An 18399-nucleotide genomic window follows, 5' to 3' on the forward strand; every position below is an offset into this window, starting at 1 on the left:
TTCTAAAATACACAAGGGATGATTCTGATCTCATTCTGCTTTTACATAATTTATTCATTGTTTAAAATGGCACCTTGAGTCTTACGAAAACGTCTATCAATTCATGTATAATGACATTTGAACTTCTACGCTTTTTAAATTGCTTGAAAAACAAAACATTATTGTAAACAGATACTTCCCAGCACCATTTCCTCAAGCTTTTGCATTTGAAATAACCTCAGTACACCAGCAAGCATGCCCAAACATTTAACTTTGCTCTCAGAAACAGAACGCGAGTCTCTCGGTGAAACAGCTGAGTGCTGGAAGAGTGTTGTATGTTTTAACATATAAATAAGCACACTAACATCCCACTTTGCTTCAGAACTCCTTCAGTTATATTCATTACAGGAATTCAGAAACATCTGTCTGTGCACTACAGCCCCATACTTGTACTGGTTTCACATTCTAAAGATCAATAGCTTTACAGTACAATGGTGAAGATTCATATCTTGTTAATTAATGTACTCTATGTAGTATAGACTAGTACACAGGAGACACAGGGAAGAGAGACAGCTACCATCCAAGATCACACTTGGTAATGGCACACTAATAATCAGACTAACCCTCACAATACAAAATTTAGGATCAGAAAGTTATACCAGAAAGAGAATATAGTTGAGCACAAATGCTATTATTTAGTAAGTGATTCCCCCAGTGCATGTTTAAATGTACATTTACATTATGGATAGGTGCTATTCACTCAGTCAAACAGCTTGTATATAAACTTGTATATATTTCCAGGTTGGGCTGGGTTGTCTGTTTTTTTTAAAGCTGGTTGGTTGTTTTTCCTTAACCATTTTGCATATTAGATTTTAGATTGTGAGCTCCTCCGGAATGTAATGTGTCTTACCTATGGGTCTGTGAAGTGCTATATAAATTTAGACTGCTATACATAAGCAGTCTGTAATATCTGAATAAGTGATAAGTTCTGCTGTGCTTATCGACTTTCTACCACTTGTGCCCACCCAACCAGACACTGATGGGAGCACTGTCCAATATCTCTGATGGTATCTAGGAATTCACAATCTGTACTAATATCTGTGGCATTCAGTGTTGGCAACTCTTCTGGTTTTATCACAAATCTCCTACTATTTGCTGTCTTGTTTTAAGTCCCAGCTTTGGGATTTATGGAATTACGTGAAATCTCATTGTTTTCCACCCCAAGTAAATGTCTAGCCCTCATGGTTGAGACAAATGCTTGAAAATGTGAATTCTAAGAGTATGTCTATACTGCAGTTAGACACCTGGGCTGGCCCAGGCCAGCTGACTCAGGCTTCCAGGGCTCTGGCTAAGGGACTGTTTAATTGTGGTGTAGATATTCAGGCTCAGGCTGGAGCCCAGGCTCTAGGGCTCTGCGAGGTGGGAGGGTCTCAGAGCTCAGACTACGCACAAGCCCCAACGTCCACACCACAATGAAACAGCCCCTTAGCCCGAGCTCCACTGCAGTGCAGAAATACCCTTTAAGCACAAACAACAGAGGGCAAATATTTTAAAATGTCCCCAAAATTTATTTTTAAAAGTCTTATGGTTTTTAAGTCAATCTCATTATTATTGGGGCTTCACTCATGATTTCAAACACTCTAGTTGGCAGTACTGCGTGGTTTTGCCAATCCCCTACGAATCCAACAAAATGAGACATAAGACACAGACGACCAAAGGACATTCTCTGTTATGCAGGTGCTTTGCTGGCAATCCATAACTATCCAGTGCCTATGGCTTAAGCCAATGGTTTGATTAAGCTATCGAGCACCATACCATTGTAATGGATAAACACGAGTATGGTGTGCCAAAAAGCCTAAGTTTATGGATCACCTCTCTTTGCTGAGGCAATGTCAACGTGAACATCCAAGATGGGTCTGTGTGTCTGTTTTAGGAAAATATCAGCAATAATCCAGATTTCAGCAGTTGGAAAAAATTTGAAAGATAAAAATAATGTTTCTGCAGCTGCACAAAGTGATTATTTTGGCTGGTTTCAATTAGGGAAAGTGGAGACAGGAATCATCATCATGGAGTTCCCTCATATATCTTTATAGGCAGATCCTGTATGAGTGTCCAAAACATGATTTGACAGCCCAGCTGACTTAGACTTGAATGTGTAGTTCATTAGGGTATGAAAAGTAGTTCTGTACAGAACAATACTGTATAATATAGAATAGGAAGAAGGTCCTCACATTTTAATAAAATCCCCATCACCTCAAATTGCTCAGTCACTTAACTTCTCCCTACAAATATGACTAATTTAGCATTTCTAAATCCCTTTTCAACTATCACAATAATATTTCCTTTTTTATTTTCTTTTAATGAGGATTCAATATGAATATAGAAAGTCTGGAATGAGCTCATTTAGAAATAGGCACAATTAGAAAAATATTAGCACTTTTTAAAAGTGCAACAGAAATCATTTGATAGTTTTCAAAGCTTTTTCTAAATCTCTTTAAAATATTCCACTTCAATCATCTCACAAACCTTTAAATATTCTCTGTAAAGCTTTGTTATTTTTTTATCCCAAATTTAAACATTTCTCTACAATTTCTGAGTTCTCAGGCTTCTCTGTAGTGTGAATCACATCCTAGAAGAAAGGTTGCCTCATGAATCACTTCTCCTCTCAGTCCAAATTGTTTGGACTATCTCCCTTTTCATTTGTGATTACACAACATGCCTGCGTCAATTACCGCAATTGCTGACACGGAATTGTAGCATTTGGAAAGTATTGAATGCATTTTTAGCTGTCTTTTAACACAGTTTAAATGAGATGCCAGCATCACGTGACCAGGCAGCTCTCCCTGGATCACTGACAACGGCTCCAAAGACCACAGTTTGTAAACTTGTATGCTATAACTTAATACATTTCATCATTGGAATGGCCCAAAAATTAAATTGATTGTTGCTCTATAATTGCAATAAGCAGACATAGAGACTGAATTCTGATGACTGGACTACAAGAAATTCCAAAGGGAAAATGAAAACGAGCTGCTGTGAGTTCAGTTCGTGCTCCCTATATTCAGGCTCAAACCACTTTGGGTTTGTTAGATCAGGCATTTCTTAGGCATAACATCATGCACCACATGTCAAGTATGCCACTCAGTATCAAGTGTGATAACTTATTAAAATTAACTTGCTGTACATGTCACCTAAGAGGCAGCAGCAGCTGTAGTTATAAACAGTTGAGAGTTTTCCTACCTGCTTGATGGTTTTACTCTCTGTCATGTTAAAAGGTGCATTTAGGCTCATGGCAAATAGAAAGCCTAACTAATGAATGACAGTTTAAGACCTGTTCAACCAATCTGGAAACTATGGAAAGCAATTTGCCCTAAAGTTTTCCTCTGATACCATATGTGCTGCAAAATACATATGCAAAGTGTTGACTATTTTAAGTCACCATACATGTTGCCATAGATGAAAAGAAATAATGCCATAAGAGTTACAGCTCTGAAGAGAACCTCATCTGAAGATTGAGAGAAACTAACCTTAAAAAAAATACAGAATTAGTTTATAAAATATAGTCATTCATTAACAACATGTTGCCTCACATCTTTAACTCGTGGAATGCTGAGAGAAAGAAGATATTAGCTAACCTTTGTTGTACATATTGGTTGGTACTTGGACGTCACTCAGGCTGATGTTCACAGGCAAATTATTGAAGTGGTCATTTGGCACTAGAATGAACTCCTTCCCCAGTTCTAAAAAGTTTCCTTCTTCATCTCGTTCATTTATGAGAACAGCATTGAAGTATTCATACTGCAACAGAAATTCACATTCAGTTATTACACCCGCTGAACAATTTTCTTACATTTTAATCCATTCATCCACCTATGTAATATTTATTAGCATATGTTTATTGTCTAAAGCAGAAGAACATGATATAAAAAGCTACACATTTTTAGGAGCTAAAAGATTCATTTTAAGAAACTAGTACATGTGCACTTCTTTCTGAAAACAATTTGATATCTGTGACTGCACGTCCCTCTTAAAGTTAAATGGTAAGGGCAGTCCAACCCCATTGTACACAACAGAAGCACTATTTTAACACAACGTTTTCTCAATCCAAACCATTTGTTGTACAATTATGTACTGGCAAAAGTCTCTCTTCTTAGCTTAATATTTTCCATTAATTCGAGAACTGCTCTTAGTGATGAACTTATGGCTTGATGAGCTGAAAGCATTCTGATTTCACAAAGTATGTTAAAAGGAATTGGCTAAAACTGATGATAGCAGAATTTTATAGCATTTTTCTCCTAGGTTTTTATATTACTTAAACCATAATTTGGATTCACTGGTACTGGACTCACTCGTAAAGAAAAGGCGTTATCTTTTTCATGCTGAACATCTAAAATACATATTACAAAAGGTTTCATACAGTCCAACTTCAACTTTGACAGTAATTTAAATCTAGATTTCACTTTTTTCTGGAGAAAGAAATCATCATCTGTATGTGTAAAGACTCCTAAATGGTATTTGGCTTCTTCTGGAAAGAGCAGAGCAAGATAAGCAAAAGCAATTTAGATAAAAGTATTGATTGGGGCGTGCATGAGAGTGTGAGCATGTACATGAGAGAGAAAAAAAGGGAGAGAGAGAGACTAGCTCAAAAACAGGGATTCTAGCAAACTCTGGAGGCAACAAGCAGCAGTACATAACCCCTTTTTAATCTTTCAACCTTTGGAAACAAAAAAAGTTTTTCAAATGTTTACTAACCGTAAAAGATCAAAGCCCATGACGAAGCCCATGAAGTTGAATCCCAGTCATTCTTATAACTAAGTACATAATCATAAATAATAATAGGACACGTAAAGACTAGATACATAATCCTGTGGAAATTAACTTTATAGGATTTTTTCTTTATATTTATTAGGGCAAAATATAGCTGCTGAGCATAGAAACAGGTAAATGATACACAATGGGTACCTGAAAGCTTTAAATGCTTTGAAAGGTGTCATTTTCCAATTTTAAATGCAACTAGTTTTACTGAGCTAATGCAAACAACTAATACCTTGTAGTTCATGTACTTCCACTGAAACATTCATCAACTTACAATCAACGTGCCTGAGGCAGAGTCCTATAGAGCACAGTCACTCTCTCAGAACACCACCCTGGACAAGGGGGAGGGCTTATAAAACCTCCTTAGGGAGTGGGAGTCAACAGGCTTGTGTTGTGCCAATGTACCAAAGAGCCCACACCTCAGGCCCACAAGGAGGCAGAATGTTAAAAAAGGAAGGGAGTAAACAAAGGAGGAGCACTCCTTAAAGTCACTGACAGTTCTCTTTCCTTTGCTGGCCCACTCACAGCACCTTTCCACCACTGAGGCTGCAGGAGACCAGGGGGCACATTAGTACTTTTTACATTACTAAATATTAACGCATCTAATCATATGATGGCAAGCTGTGCGTGCCTTGGATTTCACCATCATTGATAATGGAACTTTTCTGCTTTTTTAAACAGATTTTCTTAAATATGTAAATCAAAATTCAACCACAATATATTTAAATATTACAATTTTTAAGAGAAAGGTGCCATGCCTTCCTTCCCTGAATTTCTGCTCTTACTAATTATAGTGCAATTCCATTGACTTCATTGATAAAACTAACAGCAGAATTTGGTTTATCCTGTTTATATACTAAGTTCTTGAAACAGAAACATATAAATGGCATGGAAACGGTCAACACAGTATGTGAAGAAATTGGTCAGATTGCAATTAGACTCGAAATAAAATACACTACTACTTTTGCAATTAAATGGTTTTTGTTTGTTTGATTAATTGACTTTTTAGGCCTGAGTCTTTGGTTCATGTTTTACAATTGTGGAGATGTTTGTGGAATAATCCGATTATGTAAACTATACAAGTAAAACCAAATTGAAACGTATGCTCATCCATCAATTATTCTAAAGGTATTAAAGTTCGTAACTAATAACAAAAAACATTAGATTTTATAAAAGTCTCCCCTAAACTTTTTTGTGTCATGTTGAATGAACAAAAATAATCTGTTTGTTTCTTAAAAATCATGCCACAGAGAACAAACATCAGGTAACCTCTGCAGCTGAAATGGTTAGCATTGAGGTTAGGAAGAGATTGGTATCTAGGCAGTAATGTATAGTGGTTTCTTCCGTGCACATTTGCTACTGCTTCCCAGGAAAATATTGCATGTGACAGCTGAAAGGTGGTAGGATGAAAATTAAAAATAAAAATTGGATTAAAAATAGTAAAGTAAATCCATCTGGCACTCTGACATTACATTTGAGATAATGCCCTAGGGAAAGGGAATAAACTCTTATTTGCTGACAACACAGATACTCTAGCTGCTAAGCTCTAAGAGAAAATGACTTCCGTTTAATCTTGTCAACCTCTGATGTAACCTTAACAAGGTGAGCTCCCACAGTGCACAATATGACATGCCAAAAACATATTAGCCTGGTAAACAGCAAAATGATTATTTGGGTTAGGAGTACTGTGAGACTGATTGTGATATGACCAAACAGTGAGATTATTCTAACCTTGTGCATAAGGAGACATGCACAGTGAGTGAGAGACCAAAGCAAAATCATTACAAGGAAATCCATTCACATCATTTACTATAGAGATATTACTTAAGACTTGTACAAGAATATTCTTGTGCATTTGTGTCTGCTCTTGTGTAAACAAATAGTATTTTACACATTCACTATTATACATCGCCACCACCTTTGTAATAGGCAGGTTTCTGAAAACTCTAATAATCATTTTTGATGCCCATTCACTCTATAATGAGCAAACACTTAGCACCGGAAAATCCACAGCAACTTGGGAGAACTAGATATTTAAAGAAAAATCTCTGCTTTCATGCCTTTCTTTTTAAAAAAAAAAATATTTTCCTTGTTAAGAAAACCTTCCAAGCCATGAGCCAATTCAAACTGATTAGTAGAACAATCAGAGGAACAAGAAGCTGAACTACTTTGCTTCAGCAGGAGTGGAGAAGGGCCACTGAGTCTGGGGTGCATTTCAAGAATTATGTCACTAACAGTCCCAAAATCTTTAGGCTGGGCCTGTACACAGTGGGCATAACAGTGGTAAAAAGGAACCTGTTATGTTTGGGTGGGTGGGGTGGCGAGCCACTAAAAACTGATTGCTGGTTAATTCAATATGCAGACACTCATTCTGACAGGAAAGCTTCAACTGTAATTTGCTTTATTTTAAAGCCTGTTTAAATAGAAATGTTTGTGACAAATTTCTGCCACAGTAGCTGATGTGTGTTGAGTGATCTCTCTGGACAGCTACCATGACCAACCATAAACTGCCAGGAGACTGGATTCTTGCAAAGGGTATAGTGGAAAAACATCCTGGGAAAAATGCAAGGCTGGTGGGATGTTAAAGCCACCAGAAAAGGATTTTTTTTTCCCCACCAGAAAGAAGGACTGACCCAAGACCATGGGGAAACTTTTGGGCTATACGCCTCAATTTAGCAAGGTACTTAGACATGTGCCCTATTTAAGCATAGGAATAGTTCCATCAACTTCAGTAGGAACCTTGCTGAATCCAGACGCTAGCGAGTGACTTAGGCTATAAAAAAGTGCTCTAAGTGGATTGCAGTAGTATTAGCTCTCTACAAGAACTACTGCAAATGAATGCAATTATTTTGAGATGAATGCCGTTCTTTTGACTGCTTACTTTTTTTTTTCCAGACTAAACAGAAATCTTATGATGCTTCAAGTGGTTTAGCATAAAAGTATTAGATAAATATTTTTGAAAACAATATTTACTTTTTGAAATATAAATATTTCCTTTTTATTTAAAAAGGAAAAATATTGTATTAAATCATTTTGACCCAGTTTTCACTTACATTCCAAGTACTCCCCTTTAAGTTGCAATAATAAACACAATTCGGCTAGCTGCTTTAAAATAAAATTGTGAAATCACATTATTGCAGAACAATATGAATGAAAGAGAGAATAACTTTGTTTCTTGTTAAATTAATGGGACAGGTCTTCTGAAGGTACATCAAGTGGTTTTACAAACACAGGTTATCAGGACTGTGAAAACCTAAATATACCACATGTAGGGGAATAATTAAAGTAGTGATTCCAGTTAGTTACAGGAGACAAATGTATTAGTATTGCAAGTATGTAATTATTGCCATCATTTTCATTACCATGTAGCTGTTGCATGACTGCAGAGACACTATAATATTGGGCATATAAAATTGTTCTACCAATATGCTTGAAATGGAGTATGCATTATTCCTGAAGGATACCTGGTAAGTAGATTTCAGAGTGGTAGCCGTGTTAGTCTGTGTCAGGAAAAAGAAAAGGAGTACTTGTGGCACCTTAGAGACCAACACATTTATTTGGGCATAAGCTTTTGTGGGCTAACTCCCACCTCATCAGATGCATGGAATGACAAATACAGTAAGCAGTATATCTATGAAAAGATGGGACTTTCCTTACCAAGTAGGGGGTCAGTGCTAACGAGGCCAATTCAATTAAGGTGGAAGTGGCCTATTCTCAACAGTTGATTATTTTGTAGTGCTAAAAAGGCCAATGCAACAAGAGAAGTAAAGGATACATAGAAAAATACATTTTCATAGCTTTACAATACATTTAGACTCTGATCCTAAATTGCCTGGACGTTTTTTCCTCCCACATTTGCTGGAAGCTCATCAAAAGAATTTATGTATTCAAGATATCTCCAAAAAATCCAAATGCTAAAAAGTTGGGTAATTATTAACCTAATCTCAAAGACAATTTATTGGGAATACTTACTGTAAATTGATTGTGTGTGTGTGTATATATATATATATTTTAAAGGTACAGTGGCTAGCCACATAAATCTATACTGTTCATGCCTTATGAGAATCACAAAATGGTCAATATAGATAAGATGAATCCAAAAAAAGAATCCAGGTCATCATCTAAGGAGCTGTTAGCATTCTTAACATAATATACAACAACAATTACACTAAAAAATATAAAACATTTCTTCCAAGGTCACAATAACCCTTGCTGGAGGCCTCTAAGAAATGCTAAAGAAGTGAAAAGTATCAGAATGTTATTCATGTTGAGCCTCAACCAGACCATTAGAGAGAGAATAAAGAAGCAGTGAAAGAAAAGCAGAAAATGTTTTATTGCTCTTTATGCCTATTCTCTCCTGTCACTAGCAGGTGACAGGAGAGAAAATAGGCATAAAGAGCAATTAAGAGAAGGAAAAAAAATCAAGCAAAGAAACTCCACAAAAATCTGTTGCCATGGCTGAGTTTAGGAAAAAAAGAAAATCTGGGTGAACTTCTCCAGAACCCGAGGCACCAAAGTTACTGAAGTTGACCAGCAATCTTAGAGAGCTCAGAGATGTTTTCCTGCCCCTTATGAGTGAATGAATTGCTTGGAACTCTCTCTTATAGTCCACTGAAAACTGCCCCTTTATGTTATCCTCTTATGTATTCCTGTGATGGCAAAGGGACAGATGTCTGAGAGAATACAAGCCTCAAAGGCTCTAAGAAGACTTCTAACAGCTGTTCAGTATTGAGCAGTTATTACTGTCAGGTCCTTAACCACATTATTAGAGGCCTTGCACTTAAGTACTTAGCCACACAGTTAGAAAACAAGTTTGGGAAGTCACAGAAGTTGATTGCCTAATCCAACAAAACTATTCTGAATTTTAAGAGCTGTTAAAATTGAGATAGATTAGATCTCTTTTCCTGGAATATGCAGCCTTTACCCCTTCCATTTGTTGTCTGAGAGCTTTTAGAAGCTCTACTATAGTTCTGCCCACTGCAAGTTTCATTAGTTTTTTGAGATATAAGCTTCATCTCAAGGAACCATCCCTACAACTTGATGCTACTGAGGACTGAAATGTCACTCTCAATCTGATTTTCTCTCAACTCTAAAACAGCATAATGATGTTACCAGGACCATATTTGATATGGTCTGCCTTACAGTCAGACATGAAATTACACTTCTCTTTTCTAGATTACCCATTGCTTGCTGGTGTAATTGCCTCATTACAAATCTATTTCAATAGGATAAATAAATAATCATTTATTCTAGTACATCAATTATAGCAAGGGAATTGATAATACTTGCCTAGCTCTCGGAGGTGTTGTAAGGATTAACTGATTCATGTCCTAAAGCGTGGGCTCCAGCCTGAACCCAAACGTCTACATTGCAATTAAACAGCCCCTTAGCCCAAGACCTGCAAGCTCGAGTCAGCTGGCACGGGCCAGCTGCGGGTGTTTAATTGCAGAGTAGACCTAGACAGTCAGTGGGAGATAGGGTATCAGTTGTAAGCTCCTAAATGCCTAAGTCTCTTCTGAAAATGGGACTTAGGTGCTCTAGAAAATTTCACTCTTACTGCCTACACTAAATGCAGTACAGAAACATTAACTGAAAAAAAGGGTTTTTTTTTCTTTTTAATAAACATGACAACTTAACTGGCCTTTATTTAAACCAAATGTTTTGGATAATCTGCCACAAGCCTATAACTTTTCACATAAAAAGAACCCTTCTGCAAAAGCAAGAAAACAAATATTTACACTTAGTGCTTCTATAGCACCTTCCATTTGAGGATCTCAAAGCATTCTGCAAACGCTATTGATATAAGCTTCATATTACCCCCGTGAAATAGGAAACAGTGTTCTTCATTTTACAGATAAGAGAAACAAAGACACAATGTTGTAAAGCAAGTCTAAGGTAGAACCCAGATCCTCTGACTCCATATTGAACCACATTTTTCCTCAAGAGACTATGGATATTATTTTCACAGCGTACGAAAAGAACCACTGTACCATATTTCACTGTCACATTAAAATGAATATCCTATTAGTATGGAGTAGATCAGAAGACATGTGCACAATGTTTATTACACAAAATTCACAGGGTCTGAGAACTTGTGCCAAGTTTCAAGTATATCTAGATGCAGTTCGGAGAAAACTTAGGCCAATTATTACTTGATGGAAACCATGTGAAATGCAGAGTTTTCATGGATTTGGCTTAAAAATCAAGTGAAATTCAATGAGTTTTCATTTGAACCCAAATGTCTAAGCAAAAAGACCCCAGTACAAAGAGATGCAAACACTCAAAGTGAACTGGAGAAAAAGGAATTCATAACCCCCTGAAAAAATACCACATTCCACACAGCTTTATTCTGCACCCATATCACCGAAAAGACATTCTCCTGAGACTAATCCCAACATCTCTTCTTTTTTTTGAAACTACATGCATAGAACATGAAATGTCCAGACAGACATGAGTTCCACACATATGCACTGAACAGTTACTTTTCATTTTAAAAAATCTGAATTTTTGCAGCTGATTTAATTTAAAAAAAAGACTTTGCAGGGATGTTCATTCACAATAAACCGCATGAAAAAGGAGCAACAATGTCAACATCTAGGGCCTGAATCCTTCAAAAATTTTATGTGCGCTTAACTCTATGCACTGTGAGTACTCCCACTGAAGTCAATAGGGCTACTCCCAGTGCATAAGGTTATGCATATGCTTACCGCTTTGCAGGACTGGGGACCAAATCTCTGCTTTTCATGTGTAAAAGCTGCATCAAGTACCATTTAAAGCATGCCCATTAAAACACTGTTACTCTTGTGCTCTGAGAAGTCTCAGCATTTTCCAGCTTTAGTTTCATGTTCCTGTTTTAATATTATTTATGGGTAAAAGTTTCAAAAAGCATCTAAGTGACTTAGGAGTCTACAATACCAAAAATAATCACACCCCCTAGCAGACATATGCTGGCAAAACCCCTGGCATAGACACAACTATGGTGACAGAAGAGGGCTTCATCAGCTTAGCTAATGTCATTCAGGGAAGTGGTGTAGCTATGTTGGCGGAAGAATGCCTGTCACCTTAAAATGAGCCTCCAACTAGGGGGTTCTGCTGGGATAGGTTCTGTGGTGTAGACAAGCCTTGAAAAATGAACGGGATTTAGGGCCCTAAGTCACACAGATGTTTTTGAAAATTTTATCCATTTAGCCTAACCTTCCACAAAAGGAGACCCGTGGGATCTCTTGACTTTCATTGACTACTGGGTTGGATGGGTTGTGAATCACTGGATTTGGGACACCACCTTGCACAAATCCAAAATCAATGGGACCTGCACCGGGAATGACCCTCTCTGAAGATGCACCAAACTCATTATGTAGCGCTACTCCATCTCAATTTACACTACCAGCCAGAATTATAAGCCTGCTTCTCCTCCCTTGAATCTGCTGTCAGTTTCATCTTAGAAACTGAGGAAGCAGTCTGCATCAGCATCTTCTACAGAGATGGGGGAAAAGCAGAGCTGCAGAAAAATCAATGCAATATTATTTCTTAAACATCTCTTCATCTTATCCTTGGATAACAGATACTAACCTGCAAGATAGGGTACAAAGAAGCTATGGTTTAGAAATCTGCTAAACAACAATAAAAGAAGATTTTGAAGTGGGTACGTTGAAAATTTTTTAAATTAAATCAATGTGGCACTGCACAGGTATTCACCTGTACATAGCAAATAGCAGTACAGGGGCTTAAGGTTATAAAAGGCAGATAATGCAGGATTTAACACCAAGGTGCCCTTTGGCATATTGTCACTACTTGTCCCTGCCTCATCCATCTCAACATTTGAATGAGACAAGACTTTTTGAATAAAAGCCATACATATAAAGTAAGCAGACACTGTAAGATAATATTAGTTTGTCACAGTGTAACTCATCTCTAGCTATAGCTAAAAATCTGTATGCTCACATTATATCCAAAATTTAGGTGTACAAAACTGAAGCAGCTATTGAAGTTCACGTGAATAAACACAAACTAGATTAAGTCAAGAGCTTTAGGATGTGGCACCAAGACCTTAGGTGGCAGTACAAAGCACAGCTGAACTGAATGCTGCCTAGTGGGACAGACTTGCTGTGATCAGTGATTCATGAATGGAGCCAGTCAAAACCTGAGTTTCTGGTTTGTGGAAAATTTTGACATTTTGAAATTTCATTTCATTCAGACACAGAACAGATATTTCTGAAATCTCCCACGAAGCGGAATTTCCAAAACAATTCAGTTTCAGATAATTTTCTTTCCAAATTTTGAAATTAATTTAGAATTACATTTTTATATGATTTTTACACTATTTAATAACATGTCAGTTGTAATTGTGCATAATATATATTTGTCATATTATGACATAATGGCTGAAATGTTGTATTGAACCACCACCACAAACAGGCGATACTAATCTAGAAAAGAATGTAAAATGGTTCAATCAGTACTAATTAGCAGCTGCCCTGAGTGGTTTTAAACATAAAATACAATTAATAGAATATTTTAACTATTATGTGTGATATGACATCACTACTATTAGTGAATATATTGCACTGACACTACTCAAGTGTCATGAAACAGTGTAAAAATACAAGCATTACAAAAATTAAAATCTGAAACAAAGTTTCAAAATATTCTGAAATTATTTTTTTCAAAACTTTTTTTTTGTTTCAAAAGGCTTTTTGTGGGAATTTTCATTGAAACAGGCTTTTTCAAAATGTTTCAATTTCAACAAAAATGGCATTTCCTGGTTTAAAAAAAAAAAAAAAAGAAAGAAAGAAAAATAATTCCCAACCAGCTCTATTCATGAATAGGAAGAGGTTCAAGAGTCCCTATTTCATTTAATGAAACTTCCATGAAAACTTGCTGAAAATAAATGTAAACCCAGGATCAGCAGAACTCAAGTTAACAGACCCTGGGTTTGTTAACCTAGAGCTTGACCATCTATAATCATTTGTAATCCCAGGTTAGGAATTGTTGAACCTTGAGTTCCACCCTGGAACTCCAGCATCTACACTGTATTATACAGGCAGAGTCCAATCACCCATATCCCAGACTCCCTACCGCCATCCCAAAACGTGGCCATTCTAGCCCTTTGTTCATGGTGCAGTGTGGGAAAACAAGACCGTCCACCAAACTTGACAGTCCAGAGGACAAAGTCAGTCAGCTCGAGGGATTATGGTATACTTTTGGCAGATTCCCAGAGCATGTGGGGCTGTATGTATTTACACTGAAAAGCAATAGTACTTGAACCCTGGGTCCCTGCTTGACTCAGGCTTGGACCCTCCATCCCCATGGCACCCTGGGTCCAAGTCCTTGGTTAGCGTGATATGTGTGTAGACAAAGGGTGGGTCAGGCTTGAGCCTAAATTCAAATCCTGGTTTACACTGCAGTGTAGATATACCCAAAGACTTCAGATGGCTATGCATTGGCACAACAGACCGCCTATGCATTATGTATTGAAGAATTGGGGCTCTAATTCCTAATCTCCAGAAAACAACAGGTGAGCCATATGAAACAATCTAGATACAAACGGCAACTCTGAACAAACAATTAAACACTGTACTAGTTCTTCTTTCCAAACGAGTAATTATATACTGAACAACAAGGAGAACAAGCCAGTATTTTTCATGGCACCCAAAGAACAACATGAGTTGCAATGTTTTGTTTTTCAGAGATTGGGGTTGTTTGTTTTTTTGTTTTTCAACAGCATGTTAAATTAATATTATTAACCACACCCAAAATATAAATAAATAAAGAGAGAGAGCATGCAACATTATTGAGTTTATTTGGAAATAAAATGAGAGATGAGACATTGAAGCAAATGAACATATACAAATCCCCTTCAAAAAATTTATGACTCTCTCGTGTAATATAGCAATCTGGTCAGCTAAGTCTGAAGTTGGAATAACAAGACCATGTTGATGACTTAATTTAATAAAAGAAACACATGTCTCTGGAGCCACAGAGTTCTGCAGAAAAGAAACAACTGCATCTATTTTATTCATAAAAACTCTATTCATTTAAAAATTGTTTCAAGATTGTCTAACAAAATAAAGCAATAATAATTTAAAAAAGATGTGGATTCAAATAATGGTTTCCAAAAAACAAAAATATTAAACCTAGCACAGGATTTTTCAACTTTTAGATACATGCAAACATACCAGGCAATTCACAAATATTCCATCCTCGGATACAAATCCAGAATCTTACCAAGACATTTTAATTATCAGGATGATTTACAGGTTTGAAGAGTAATTCAAAACACTGCATGCATTCTTCTTTTTTAATTATATCCCACTGGGGATTTTAGAACTGTGAGTACATCATCGTCGATTCTTTCTTGCATCATGCTTATACTGAATTATGTTGACTTTATTGTTAAAATACAGAAATGTAGAAAATTAACTTTAATAAATGTCAGTTTTATAGACTAGCACCCTGGTGACCTTTTGTGTCTTGATCAACAAATCTGAACCCCACCAAATGGAAATGTGCACACAGCTGCATAAGACAATTGATCAGAGCTGCCTCAAAATCCCTGTATACATTTGGCTGAGCTAGGCTAGTATAGATTTTATAGGTTTAAAGTGTAGTTGTTGTAATATATCTATATATTTATAAAGCATAAATAATCACTGATTTAAACAAGTAAATGATAGTCTTACATTAAAATAAGTGAACACTAATGCCTAACATCATACCATATAAAAATGGGTATTACCTTTATGTCTCCAAGCCTGAACTATTTTATGTAACAAGTAGTCAGGTCAACAACAACAAAAATAACAGCAGCAACACAAGGGTAGCTTTTATAAAATAATTTGTCAGAATAAAGTCATAAAAATAGTCCACACACTGTTCTGTTATCCCTCCTATTATGTGGAATTTAAACTAGCCATTCCTGCTAGATAAGAATCTGAAATACTTACCGAACAATTTACTGGTTTGATTATTCAGTGGTAGCATTAATTTTGACTTTAATCTTAGTTTCTGAATTATGGTCAGACCATAGCTGGGTTTAAGACTTTATCAATACAACTGAAGCCATAATTTAGGTTTTCAGACCAGATCAGCATTATTCATATTCCAGAAGGGATTTGTGTACCTTTGTGTACCTTTCCAGAAGGCATTTTCACCTGTCCTGAATTAAAACTGAGCAACACTTTCAGAAAAGGTGGTCTGCTCATCTAGATAATCAAAGGCATCAAGTTCTAGTTTGAAAACAAATCTGTCTGACTGAATAATTTGTAGATTTATTAATTGTCAGCACCACTATCCAGCATGTTTCTCATTATGTTTATATGCTATTTAAGAGTGCACAGGTAGGAAGTGTGGTGTGTGCAGCTAAAAGGTGTTGTTGTTTGAGCAGCATGAGTCTGAAGAACCAGACGTTCTCAGAAGCAGGATTTCATAAGTATATCATGATAGGCAGAACTGGAATCGGAGTGCCCATGTTCCCTGGAGGGACTGTTACTGTTGGTACACCAGTGGAATAGAGACCATGGAGAGTTAGGCTGGAAGCAACTCAGCCACATGGACAGACCATGCCATGGAATTTAATGAAGTTTCACTGGTTCAACTTAACCTGCATTTGGCTTGACTCTTTGCTAATGAAACATGGTGGCAACATCTGAGTTGTGAATTCTCTGAAGCGCAGCAGCTGGCACACTGAGCCATAGAGCTTGGTCTGATGCCCCTCGGAGTCCTGAATGTTGTAGACTCAAACCTAGCCCAGCAATGGACCAGGTGGAAGGAGGAGTTCAAGCTGTATACAGTCCTGACCACGCAGGAGGATGATGACAACAGCAGGAAAGTAAAACTGTTACTTTACCTTATTGGGGAACAAGACAGAAAGATTCTCACCACTGCCTCATGCCTCACAACAGTTCTAGGAGCCCTGGGGACCAATCCTCCACAAAGCAAAACAAATCTCCAGAGTGAGACAGATTTTTCACTAACAACCAGTCTGGAAGGAGGGGACAGATCCCTAGGTTATTACCCTATGCATAGTGACTGTTATATGCAATTTTGAAGACTTGACAGTCTCGCTAGTTCAGGACAGGATAGCACGCGGCACTTTGGGACCATCACCTGCCGAAGAGGCTCCTTCCGGAAGGCAATCTCACATTAGCCAGATGCTTTGACATGGGATGTGCAGAAGCAGCCTCAAGAGAAAGGCTGTGCCTAGGAGGCACAACACCTGCAGAAATATATTCAGTGAGACAAGAGCAAAGGCGAGCAGGTGCCAAGGTTCCATACCCATGAGTCAGATGTATATACAGTGGGAGACAGCATGAACAGGTAATGGAGAAGTGACCCGCACTAGGACAGCATTGCAAGGAACATGGGAAGATGAACCATTTTAGCAGCATGCCCATTTGCCTTGGAAGAATTAAAGGAATTTGTACAAAAAATGGGAGTTTGATCATCACACCTCCTCCCCAGCATACCCCCAGAGTAATGGTAAGGTGGAATCAGCTAAGAGAGTGGTATACAAAGCTATTTCTTCTGGTTCAGACTCCTTGTTAGCATTTGTGGTGCACAGGAATACCCCATAACCAGAGGAGTCCAAAGCAGTCCATTTCAGGCACTGATGGGGCAAAGGACCAAAACTCTGATGCCAATGAGATCAGACCTGTTGCAGCCAGAAGGATGTAGATAATGCCGAGAGCACACGGACAACAATCAGAGAATGCAGACACAGGTTAGTCAAGAACCTATGGGCCCTGGAGACAGCCACTAGTATGAGGATCCAGACATTAGAGAGACACCAGAAGGAGTGGACTACAGGAATCATGAGGGGTGCAGTGACACCAACGTCATACAAGATGATTACACAAGTGGGACAAGTGGCCCAAAAAGAACAGAAAACACAACAAAGAGCCAGCACACACAACTCCCCTAGAGAACCTACAGAGAGCAGAACACAGACACAGATAACCATCTGGAAGCCAACCCTACAGGGAGGGAGGAGACTTCACAGAGAGATAGTGTGTTAGACTCAGACAGGAGACAAGAAGACTCAGATAGGTCACTTCTGGTGTGGTTGTTGACGATACCAAACCATCTCAAAGACCTTGTAAACAGCTGAGTCTGTGGTAAAGATGAGATTTCACCTCAGCTATAAGTTATCAATCTCTGGTCACAGGAATATAGGCTGGATGTCTGGACATCAATTATTTGCTTTTAATGATTATATTAAATGTTTTTAATTTAGCAAAGAGGTATCATAATCAGGGAACTGGAGTCAGAAGGCCCTCATGTTCTCTGGAGGGGCTGTTATTCACAGGACACAGGGAAATGGGGAATGGTTGGGATTGGGCTGGAAGCAACTTAGCCACATGGACAGAGCAGTCCACAGAGTTTAATATAATTCCACTTGTTCAAATTAACCTACATTCACCTTCACTATTTGCAAGGGAAACAATAAGGATGCCTGTAAGGAATCCAGGAAGCTGAAAAAGGCAAATGGGAGCCCAAATTCATAGGGTACATGATGTCCTTACTTTTTCTTCCCAGACATCTCACCAAGAAAGATCACACACATTGATGCTCTGGGGCTCTCTGACATTTAAACAGATTGAAAAAATA

General features: G+C 37.6%; 1 protein-coding gene across 10 annotated transcripts in view; it reads right to left on the minus strand.

The window, feature by feature from the left end:
* Positions 1 to 18399, minus strand: part of CACNA2D3 (calcium voltage-gated channel auxiliary subunit alpha2delta 3) — a 752236-nt gene that overhangs the window by 417911 nt on the left and 315926 nt on the right. For all 10 annotated transcript variants that reach the window (XM_045024490.1, XM_045024489.1, XM_045024494.1 and 7 more), the window contains exon 5: positions 3615 to 3777. In XM_045024490.1, the coding sequence (XP_044880425.1) occupies positions 3615 to 3777 (163 nt within the window). The remainder of the gene's footprint in view (positions 1 to 3614; positions 3778 to 18399) is intronic.

This window comes from Mauremys mutica, chromosome 7 (genome assembly GCF_020497125.1).
Source record: "Mauremys mutica isolate MM-2020 ecotype Southern chromosome 7, ASM2049712v1, whole genome shotgun sequence".
NCBI lineage: Eukaryota > Metazoa > Chordata > Testudines > Geoemydidae > Mauremys > Mauremys mutica.